The sequence below is a fragment of the Rhea pennata genome, chromosome 1 (assembly GCF_028389875.1).
Source record: "Rhea pennata isolate bPtePen1 chromosome 1, bPtePen1.pri, whole genome shotgun sequence".
NCBI lineage: Eukaryota > Metazoa > Chordata > Aves > Rheiformes > Rheidae > Rhea > Rhea pennata.
In genome coordinates this window covers 42,954,712-42,967,012 of record NC_084663.1, presented here as the reverse complement: position 1 = coordinate 42,967,012, position 12,301 = coordinate 42,954,712, and the positions used below count along the sequence as shown (strand labels likewise).

The window sequence follows — 12,301 nt, the reverse complement described above, 5'->3', positions numbered from 1 at the left end:
TGATTCTGCATAAAACAGAAATGCAGTACTAGCATGGTTAGTGGACTTTAAGCTGTTGAGAGAATGAAAGACTTTTATTCCTGCATCCAAAGTTACAACAAAAAGGTGAAAAAGATGATCTCCACGGAGCTAGAGTTAGATGCAGCTAATCCTGTAAAATAAATATACAGTAACACTGATGCTAGTGTCTGAATAAACACTTGCTCACTTTGACAGCCCAAGACAGAAAATCAATGGGAGAGATGAACCCCACAGATTCAAAAGTTAAAAGGGAATAAGAAATTTTCATTGTTTTATAAACAGCTTTTCTAATAAATCAATACCTGTATTTTTATTGTTTTATACATATATTAGTGACTGCAGTTAACACCAAAGCTTTATTGTCAGAGGCAGGATATACCTATCCATTGATTTTCTACAGCATCTACCACTGTACGAAATCAAAATTCCTGTGTAGCCAGTTAAATCTCATCATAAATAGGAGTAGTCTGGTCACTCGTTCAAATCTAGAACAGCTGTGATGAATCTACTTTTAGTGTTTGGAAAGTTTACCAGTAAAAAGGAAAGCCTGATCATGTACTCAGCACCTAGAAGGAAAAGCTAATTGTCTACCCAGACACAAAGTGTTTTGAATGTCTGTTTTCTCAAGCAAGATACTCCTTAAGTCATAAATAACCAGAGCAGTGGTGTTGCAAGAGTCAGTTAATACCACAAAACTATGATAATGAAAAGAAGGAAAGGACACCAACATCAAAAAATCAAGAAACAGATCCTACTGATCTCTGTTGTGAGTATCAGAACTATAAGAAAAAGAAGATATTAAACAGAGAATAATAGAAAGCAAGAGAAACACTGCTTAAAGAAAGTTGTTCTGTTGTCTAAAACTACTGCAAGTACACAGACGAAATCTAAAGCAGTGGCTTATTTAGCCAGTATCCAATTTCATTTTAAAAAGTGGCTTTGTTCAACTTCTTTTTTTCCCATTTGTAATAGCGCTCGACATTTGCATGTCTGATCAAATTGCTTTCAAGTGACTGTAACCTACAAAGGCCATAGGTTGTGACAGAGTGACAGAAGTGAGAATTGCTGCTAGTTCTATAGTAAAGTTCTAAAACACAAAAACTCATTGTGAACCTAGGTTTGCGTCCAGCACTGGGCAAATAAATACATTTCTATTAAGTGCTTTTTAAAAAGTAAAATATATATATAAAAAAAAAATAGAATTTGGGTTGGATTAACTTGAAACAAGATCCAGAAAGCCAAATCTAAATCATGACCTGTAATCAAATAAACTTAAAATGTGACTAAAACACGATATTCTTTTCAAGGATAGGATTTTGACTGGGTCCAGCATAGTTACAGCCAGGTCTAGCCACTGAAGTACATTGGAAAGGTCTATCACAACGCAAACCTGAATACAGGAAAAAAGGCAATGTCTAGGGTCTGGGTTGATGTCCACTAAAATCACCGGAAAGAATCCTACTGACTCTGTGAATCTTAAGCTGGGTTAAAAGATCAGTGCTTTGAACTAGAAACTAATTCCCAGCTCTGCCTCAGATTTTCTTCTTCTTGGGCAAGTCAGAGAGAATCTGTGCTTCTTTTCAGTGTATAAAATAGGATGAACTCTTGCCTACTTCATGTAGGCAAGCACCTCCATGAAGAAGTGCTTTGAGTTTCCCTTCATTAGTGAGGTACCATAACATAGTGATGGAAATGTTAAAATAAATTATCTAGTTCACCAAGCTAAGAAATATGAACAGTTGAATTTGATGATTCTATTCTAAAACGGGAGACAAGGGAAATAGCATTTACCCAGATTGGAAAAGTGGTATTTCCCAGTTGCAGATGAAGACATAGCTGAAGGAGAAACAAGCGGGGACTGACTGCCAGTGTCTTGCAGGCCTCCAGTAGAATGGGAGCGAAGCCACTCCTTGCCTTCCTCCTGACTTGTCTGCCGGGACGATGGAGTGTATCTGAAAAACCACAGCTGACATGCTCAAAACAAAGACAACATGATGGTCTGGAAATAAATAAGTGCTGCTTAAATACCCTTCAGTGGTCAGACAGAACAAAATCCTTGGAATTTGTCCATTTGTTTGACTTGATAGTCAAGGGATTGTTACAGATTTTACCAATGTAAACTTTACCAGCTTATTGCAACAGAAAAAATACAAGACTTGAAACCCACCAGCCCAACATTACTTCAGCTTCATCCCCCTCCTAATATTAGCATTCCTTTCCTTTGAAGAAATACGATAAACCATACCAGACAGACAACTGAGCTGACAGGAAAGGACTTAAAAGCTATAGCAAGTGTGCAGGTTGATGCAAAAGCTCGAATATTGTATGGCTAGGATGAATAACGGACAGACTAGAAGCCAAGAAAGGTGAGTAGCTGCTTACAAAATGACATCTGCCATGGATTACATGTGGGCACTTTTTGTTAAATGAAAGGAGTGAAACAGCAACAACTCTGAAAAGGGAGTTTCTGTTGGTAACGGCAGCTATTCATGGTCAAATGCACCATCCATTGCTTTGAATGCTACTTCGCATTGCATCCTGCCCCAAACTGAGGGGAGGGAAAGGGACAGGGAAAAATACTCAGTTAGCAGAAGCAAGCTCTCTGGAAGAAGTTTGGAAATCAAATAATTTATCAACTGCTTGCTATGGCAAATCAATAAAACAAATGCAACATAGACAGGCTAACAGGGAGAGCTGGTAACTCACTGCCTAGGCTTTTTTTGGCTGGGCTGGAAGAAGGGAAATTCTGATAGGGGTTAGAGTCATCGAAATGTATAGGCACTTCTTACAGCGTGGGTCTTAATCAAAACGATTGTTTTCAGCAATGTCTGCAAAAGCCCAATTCCTTCAGCACAGTCTCATGTTAATATATGAGCATGTCCTTCACCACTGTTAGGAGCCACCAGTGTTCCCCAAATAGCAGAGCAAAAAGGGCTTTTGGTATTCTGGCTTCAGGCTTAAAAAGACACAAAGATTTCTGCTTAGAAAACAGATTAAATGAACATGCAAGTTCTCAGGTTAAGTTTGGGGTTTTGTACAATATTTTACAGCATTAAAGCATCTCGTCCTGATAAAATATTTACTTCCTTTCTTTTAAAAGGATACATGTGATCTATATTTATAAATGTCACACAGTACAGTCACCCTGTGGTTCCCAGATCAGAAAGAGAGCAAACTGGGAATTCAGGATCTGGGTCTTGAACTGGGACTTCTGTACATTAAACCATGCTGACAGTCCTTTGGGTATAAATGATCAGGCCTATATGCATACAAGCTGTTTTTCCACTCCATTTCTCCATCAGCTCTCAGCCACCTTTACAAACCTACAGCCCACAAACCTCAGTCATCCCACTGTGCCCTTGCAGGGTATATGCCCTTATGCCTCTTCTGAATTCTGTCTTTCCCAGTCTCCAAATCCAGAGGAATTCTTTTGGGATAATGGGACATTAGGTTGGATTATTTCCAAGGAGAGTATAGCGCAGAAGAGGGGAAGCTGCTTCCTAGCGACGCTTATCTTAAAATTTCATAAAGCACTGCTGTTTATCAATAACTCAAAAGATTTAAGCTATGTAATTTCAGTGACTGTAGGGCAGCAGAGCGTGCACGTGTGAGAGTACATGCCTCAGTGGGTGTGGGTATATGGGAAAGTGTCACTGCCCTGCTTGCCCTATCTGCTCTCCGGATTAGGGAGATGCAAGAGTTACCTCATGATTCTTTCTTTTAGCCATGGAGTGCAGAAGAGGATAGAAAACTTTGGTTTTCCAGTCATAATGAGTGGAGAATTTGTAGCAGAGTTGGAGTTTCAGTATTGCTGGGCAGAGCCCAAGAGGATTAGCTGCAGTGGGGCTCATTTTATACTTAAAAACCTTGGATACTAAAATGTATATTTTCTGGCTTCATCCTTTAGCTACATTTTCAGTTCAAATTCCATGACTGTTTGCATTTAGATTTCAAGTTCAGATCCATCTCTAAACCTTGTTTCTCTCCATGTTTTCAACAATTAGCCCCATTGTATTGCCTGTCTTTCATAGATCTCCAGGATTCAATGCTTCTTAAAATTTATCATATAAAGAAACTATTCTTAACAGTATTCACTTTCCAAGATATATCTTGAAACTAAATTTATTCACCGGGTGAACAAACTTGGAAAGAAAAAGCCCACTGTTGAAGTCTACAGTTTTTTGGATTGGAATTAAGTACCAAGAGTTCTGTTGCAAACAGGCTCAACAGAAAGAGAGCTTAGAAGAAAGAAAAGCTTTCAGAAAAACAGAGAAGCAGCAGTCATGCTCAATAAAATATATACCTTAATCTCTTTTTGGGTAGTGTATTTCTGTCAAGCTGCATGCTGTTAAAACAAAAAAAACCCTAAGGACATACTGTAAACAGGACTGTTCAGAATTACAAGTTTTAAAGGTCTAGATACGGTTGCATGACAGAAGGTCATTTAATGCTTTTTAATATATCTTTCATGAAAAATCTCTGACTCCTTGAAGGGGACAATAGGACATGGACCGTTGCATGTTCATTTTTCATCCAGACATACTCTGGGCTGGGTCAATAGTAATTTGGACACTATCCAAATCACAAAGAAGTCCTTCCATACCATTTCTAACCTTCCTACAGCTTCACCCTGCAATCTGTCTGAGAATCATACGGTCACAGCATGAAACTTTATTTTTCACTGTTTCCTATGATCCTCCAGTAAAATTCCAAAAGAAATGAAGTTCGCAGCACCTGCAAGGAAACAGCAGGGCCTTGCCAGAAACCAAATGGCAGCTCTGCTTGTAGAAATATGTGCTAAACACATGGAGCTCAGGCCTTCTGTTGCCCTGGGGCTCACATAAAGAGGGGACGAGGTGTGCCATGAGAAGTGGCACCAGAGCAACGTTGTTTTATATTCACAGATAAATAGTGGCAGAGTGGCTGATAACCAGAGATCTAAGGTCAGAGTTTTCCTAATTCAGACCCCCTCAACACTGGAGAGTGGGCTAGAGGGACATCCACTGGCCTCCTTCACACCGACCATCATTTGGGCACTTCCTCATAAAGTCTTGTTAGACCAGACCGTGGTTAGTGTGGGTTACATCAAAACACTGTGTCATTCCCCAATACATTTGAAACAACAAGCAGGCAGTGCCACCTTTTTTTCCACTTAAAAACATAATTTAGTGTCACGATAAGGATTAAACTGTGAAATAGTTTTTAAGGAGGTCTCTGTATGCTCACCTCATAATTGCATTTCTGAGAGTGACAGTTACTTAGGTCTATACCTCTTGCCCAAGAAAACTCTCCTACTATTATTAATGGAATGTTTCTTCTGTGCTGGGAGCCTCATGCTCAGGTAACCTTGATCAAGGGAGGCAAAAGTGTACAAAATACTGTTGGAGTTAACAACCCATTACCATCAGGGCTCCCAGTCTCTCGGGAAGTTTTATAGGCAATTTTCCTAGTTTAATTAGGGCCTTATTCTGAATGGGGAGAAAGCAAATGGAAGAAGGAATTTAGCAGGATTTCAGCACTGGCCCAGCTGTAGAGGTCTGCATGAGGATAGTCCACTACCTGACAGAGGACTTAGTTTCCAGCATCTTGCTCCCTATACAACCCAACAAAAAAGAAGAATGTTTGGTAAAAAGAGAGTATGGATTTGAATGCAAGATTCATGTATTTATTAGCCCCCTACAGAAAAGAATGGGGCCTTGATGTTCCTTTATGTAGCTTTATGCCCCACTGAATTTCAAAACAAACAAACATGATCATAACAGAAACAGTTTCTTCTGCAAATATTTCAAAACCCCCTAATGAACAATACATTTTCTAATATTACTTTAGCTTGCAGCTTTATGCAGTTCAAAATAATCTGTATCACACTATCTGGAAATGAAGGAGTCATTTAGTGCTCCTTTAAACCAATCAGCGACCCAGAAAGTTATAATGAAACCAGATAAATAAGCTAACCATCACCATAGGAGACTGCTAAAGAACTCCTGAATTCAGATGTCCAAATGAAATGGGGGTGAATACTCCTCAAAATGAGCATGGCGTTATTGCAGCTGCATAAAAGGGAGTTTAGCAAACATTCCTGTTGCATTTTAAAAATACTAAATCTCATGAAGATATTCCCAGATTTCAGGTAATTAATGAAACTACTGATCACTGACCATGGGTCAATGTAACTATTAATTCAGGCCTCTAACTGGCCACATCTTTCTAGTACCTGAAATCATTCCCACGTCAAGAAGTTGAGTTTGTTACTTCTACAGGAACTGGACCTTCAGAAGACAGAATTGAACAGTAATGTGCACTGATTCCAGTAGGAAACTGCCAGCCTATCCCCGGTGCTCATAAGATTTGCAGAGGTAATGTGAAAAAAAATTCTCCATTTAACATGTTTTTCAGTAAAGAAGCAATGCCTTTGTGGAAATCTGTCTCCTTGGCTCTAAATAAATAGGAGTCACATACCAATATACAGTGAGGCTCAGAATACCACACTATTCCTGACAACGCTTTCCTTTCCCGTCAAAAGCAGTCTTGAAGGAGGAAGATATATGCAGACACAGACTGAAGTTATCAAGCCCACTGTCTCTCTATTCCTTTTTTTTTTTTTTTTTTTTTTTTTTTTTTTTTTTTTTTTTTTCCCACAGAATCATCTGCAAGTTCTCTGGGGGGAACTAAAGGAAACCTTACAGGTCTCTGCTTCCTCCCTACCCGTGGTGGCGAGTTTAACTTGGGAAAGGGAGAGAATGGCCATAATGCACTACCTTGGGGTAATTTCTAACTGTTGTTCAGCTGCTAGGGTATAAAACAAATTATTCCAAGACAAGAAACATGTAAGGTAGTGCAGGATGGGCTGGACCAACATGACATGGGACTTGTACATGAGTTTCTACAAATGGCTGAGCACACCAGAAAATCTGATACATGATGCACTGTTTCACACCTTAAAACCAGAACCATCAACTCTGCTGATAATTTAAGATAACTGAAAGTCTTGAAGACCTTAACTGAATTTCAATGAACTTTCATGGTCCTCAAAATTAAATAACATTTTTTTAAACTAAACCAGAGCAAATCAGTCATGCAATTAGAAACTACTTCCACTCTGCTAACCTTCTTAAAATACAGCCATTATTACTGATAAGACCACTGTAAATTCCTATGTAACTTTATTTTTATGCATTCCTTGCTGTTACTCAGACCAAGCAGGATACAAATCTAAAAGCTCAACAGGAATTAAGAGTTCTTCCGAACTACTGACAATGTGTCTATATGGAATGTTTTATCAATTAAATCAGTGACATTTCACCAATTAACCCAGTAGACATTTTTATTCTGGAGTATGAGTAACCTTTTGGTTTATTTTATTCTAGAGTATGAGTAAGCCTCTGGTTCATTGAGGGGCATGCAAATTTTGCTGATAAAGGAAGTATTTCCCTAGTATTTACTGAACATTTCTGTTTATGAATCACACAAAATATGACTAGAATAAACTTTGATGTGATGTCAATATTGCAGCTAATGGGGAACCCTGTGTTTCTACCATGGTATTGCTTGCTGGATAGCCTGAAGACTGGCTGTGGGCAACAGGTTTGAGCATCCCTGGGGGGATGCTGACCCACTGGGCACATGACCTGCTTACATCCTGCTAATCTTTGTCCATTTACTATTTGTAATTTTGTCCATTTACTATATCCCACCCCGTTATATTCCTTCAGTCTAATACACTATTGATAGCTACTCTTCAGTAACTCTTCTCCAACCTGGACAAGCATCTCACTTTCTTTCCCTCATCTGCTTACACAAATGTTATTTGAAACAGCACCTTCAAGTTTACCAAGCTTAAAATCTACTGCATCTAATTCCTCTTCTCTACTCAAAAAGCCTGCTTTCCTGCAAATGCATTAATTCAGTCTCATTTGAAATTATGTTATTGACAAACCCCTGTTATCTATCACTAGTTTTGTTAAAGATCCTCTGCATCTTCCCAGGACTAAGGCAAGGATGACTTGCCCACAGTCCCCTTGTCCTCCATCCTGACCCACCTCTACGCTCCCATTTCTAAGCACAGGCCCTACAAAACCTCTTGTTCAGCTCCTGGGACCTACTCATGCATCCTAATGACTGCAGGGCTATTTTAGACAGTTTCTGAAGCAAGGAAGTAAAAATTTCATCTGGACTAGTAACTTGGAGTCTTATCCAAGCAATCTTTAACCTGTCCACTCCCTTTGAGTATGCTTGCTGTCAGCACCGTTCTGCTATGAAATTGCAATTAATGGTCAAATGAAGCAAAAAAGGTGCTTCTTAGTATCACTGGTTATTAGCTCTCTCTTCTAACATTTGTAGACCTTCTCCTAGTATCCTCATCCACACAGGATTTAGGTAACTTGCTAGTTCTATCTTATTTTGTGCTTTGGTCTGTCTGATGTTGTCCCTATATTATATTAATATATATCACTATACAGACAGATCATTCAGTCTCATCCCAGCCCTAGAGTAAGTGAACAAAAAGAATGAGCCTCTTTGCAGATACTTTCTTATGTCTCACCAGACTACATCTAGTTTTGCTAGGGGCATATAAAATATAATCTGAATCCTTTCACTATGGTTCACCAAGGAAAGAAGGACAAAATCTTTCACCAAATACATCTGTCTCTTAACACAGCAAAATAATACTTTCTTTTGTGAAGAAAATATTTTACTACTTGGAGATTTTGCTGCATAAAACAGTTTAGATATAACACAGCACTTGTAGCAGACCTTTTGGAAAAATCAAACTGCAAAAACCCTATTGGGGCTATAATTCAAGGAATGATACTGTTTTCTCCAGATACATGTATTTGTTTTGAGGCCAGATCAACATGATAAACGGCTCTCTCTGGACTCAATCATAATATCCCCTTACGGACAAATCTGAAAGTTAAAAATGTTGCCAAAGGCAAAGTATTTGGAACCACTGAAATTAAGTCACTGAACAAATACATGAAGTATTAGTAGTGGGGGTTGCTCAGGAGCTTATGCCAAGCTATTAACATTTTAAATGTGATGTTTAACATCCTCTGCATAAATATGATCTTTGGCATAAATTCAACACCCTTCCACATCATCTTATTGACCTCACCATTCCCATATGTAATAGTAAAAATTAGTGGAGGTTCCTATAAAACGAATATGAATAATTAGCTTTCCAAGAAATCTTGTTCTATTCAGTTGATGGCACAAGATGCAAATTACTATATAAATATTAAAGAGACAGTGCAAATTAAAAATCACTCATGTATCAGTGTATTTTTAACTACTGTTGTTATCAGACATCAGACTGGTACATACATACATTTTATAGTGTCGTAAGTATGTTAGTTGGAGGTGTAATTTTTAACTGATACAGCAATACCCATGAATGCAGCATAACAAACATAATGAAATATGTGGAGTTTCCATTTAGATTTGACCAAGAATTGTTTAGGGTTTGTTTTCCTAAGTGCTGATTCACTGCAAGTGCAATCACTCAATAAAAGGACTGGTAGTGAATAATCTCTGGTTTTATATCAAGAAGAAAAAGTTGTCAACACCGTAAATTACTCACATGTATATAAAAAAATCTTTTTGCTTTAAATATTTGTGTTTTTTTCTACACAACTATGTTTAGTCTTAAAATGTTTAAAGTATTTCTTATTCAGTATTTCAGTATAATTTTGGGGGACCAAGATCAACAGCTAATGAAAAAGTTCAATACTCACTTTTTGGTCCCTACGTGAGATAAGAATTCCTTCTCGAATCTTGAGGATTTTCACAGGAAGTGAAAGTTACTTACTGCCTAGGAAAGTTCACTGTTTCTCCCTTACAAAAGTCAAATAAATATTTCACATACACAAAAAAAATCTTGGTGTAACAGTGCCTTCTCTCAGGGTGGCTGTACCATTTAAAAATATAATTTATGTAGTAAAATATCTGTGGGTGAGCAAGTACTTTAACAGAGCAAATGGGGGAAAAGCCTTTCTTGGTTTTGTCTGTCTACTCTGGACAATTGCAGGACTGTGCATATCGTGAGGTTCTCATCTTGTAAACTGCCTCCCTTGAAGTGAAATTGCATTTTAATAAGGAGCTGTGGAATGGCTAATGGATAAGGAACAATTTGACAGGATGGGGTATTTTAGGGCAAGAGTATAGGGTCAGTTGCAGGCAGGGCCCACCAGCTCTGCCTATGCTCTGAGTAGTGGGGAAAAAAATGGTGTAGTTCCACTTCTTGAGCAAATTCATGATTAGGAAGACAAGCATACGGCTTAGAGCTGGCAACTGCCAGGACAGCAGGTACAGCTGGCATTCAGGAGTCATTATGTGGCCATTTAGATGTGCCCTTAGGTAGACAATTTTTCCTTTCCTGTGGTTCTGCTCCAGAACAAGGGAAAGAAAAAAAAAAAAGAAACCTTCTCAAGGCAGAAAAATGTGCTTGCAAAACCTTAAAAGGCAGTTCATTCCGTGTCCAATGCCTGAGCTGACTTTCAGCTGTATTTGCTTTCTTCCTGTGTTTTTAAATAAAGAACTAAGTTGCTGATTAAACAGAGTTTTTTGTTTTTTGTTTTTTGTCCCTGTTCTTTTGCCTCTCACTGATTTCGTGGTCACTGTATCTATAGGTAAGCTCACCTTTCCGACAGAGTAGATCTGACGCTTCCAGTCCTCATGAGCAGGCTCTGAACCTCCTGAGTGCTTGTTGTCAGTCCAGAGAGAGAGCCATGATGGCTCAGAGGAAGGTCAATGGACTCGGAACTGGTGTGAAGGCTAGTCATGGACTGGTAACTTGGTGTGTCCTTACTGCCAGCTGAAGAGCTGCTCAGGTTTGCAGCCCACACAAGACCACCTGATGTGAAAGAGTGCACTGAGGCGGGACTGGAAGCCAAGGAGTGACTTAAGCTTACAACATCTGCATTTAAGTCCGAAGGTTTACTGAAGAGGGGGCTGCTGCTACCACTTTGCCCACCTGCACTGCCCATGCTGCCTGTACCCGAGGATGGAGATTCCAGGCTGCCTTGCCGTGCCAATGTAGTGCTAGGGCTGGGCATTGCCGATGTGGGTTTCACACCTTCAGTACTGGGTGCAGAGGCAGCTTTACCACTTGCCTTGGCACCAAACAACCTAAATGTAAAACAAATAGCTTTAGAGAAACTGATAGCCGCATTAAACATTCATGGCGTAACATCCTAAGAGCCAAACTACACATTTAATTACTGCTACTAAAATTATGCCTACCTAGTTCATCAATTGCATCTCAAATTAAATTCACTTAACCATATCACAATAATCCAGGTTTGTTTCATTAGCAACAGCTCTCATTCACTCCTACTCCAGATACACTCTTTTCCCACACAGACCTTCCCAGAGCGAGTTAAAATAAGCACATTTTTGTCTTATTATTGCATAAACAGATTACACTTTCACCCAAATTCAGGAGTTAAGCATTCCTACTGCTAAGCCATTAGCTTTTAAAGCCCTCGCTTCCCAAATGAGCTAAAACGATGGCTACAAACACTTTAAAAGGGGAATCCTTCATAGCTTATCAAATGCCTTGAGTATTTGTACAAAATTTTCCTCTTGCTCTTTTGCACAGATGGTCATGTGGTCATCAGTCATGTAGCAACTAGTCAGATAGAATAAACTGCACCAGAGTTAAATGTGCTCATGTGGCTTTCAAGGGCAGTCAGAACAGATGTGCATTTCATATACTTGCTTCCAGTAATTCTAAAGAAGAGAATTTCTACAGTAATGATGACAAAAAAAACCCCAAATCCTCTAAAACTGTTGAAATAGAAGGTCATGTAACGACTTAATCTTACTAGAAATATATTAAGCTACACTTAAAGTGTAGCTGTTCAATTAATATAAAAAATGCAAAAATTATGGTGATGTAAAGTAAGCATGGACAATAATGTAAGAATCCGTTTTACTTATTATCAAGCCCTATAAAAATCAACAGCAGCTCCCTTAGCAGCCAGTAACTGGAGAGGCTGTTTTGGTAACTAGACAGAAGAGGGCACTAGTGGCCTTTCCTCCAGCAATGGAAGTGCTTCATCTAAACGTGCATGGTGATTTTTATTTTCAGAAACGTTAGAATATGACATTTCCAATTGAAGTTTATTTTTGCTAATGTTTCCGATGAAAGATGTGACAAAACTACTGTGATGATGAAGCTCTGGTAGCTGGAGATTGCTGGCAATGTAAAAGCAAGTATGTTTTAACCTATGGAGCTAAAAGCTCAACAGTTCTCTGAACAGGCAACAGCACTGCCTGT

The 12,301-nt window shown here is 38.9% G+C and overlaps 1 protein-coding gene across 2 annotated transcripts in view; it reads right to left on the bottom strand.

Annotated features, from left to right (window-relative positions):
* Positions 1-12,301, bottom strand: part of NAV3 (neuron navigator 3) — a 411,497-nt gene that overhangs the window by 48,803 nt on the left and 350,393 nt on the right. For both annotated transcript variants that reach the window (XM_062584755.1, XM_062584764.1), the window contains exons 15-16: positions 10,660-11,148; positions 1,813-1,973 (exon numbers count right to left, since the gene is read on the bottom strand). In XM_062584755.1, the coding sequence (XP_062440739.1) occupies positions 1,813-1,973; positions 10,660-11,148 (650 nt within the window). The remainder of the gene's footprint in view (positions 1-1,812; positions 1,974-10,659; positions 11,149-12,301) is intronic.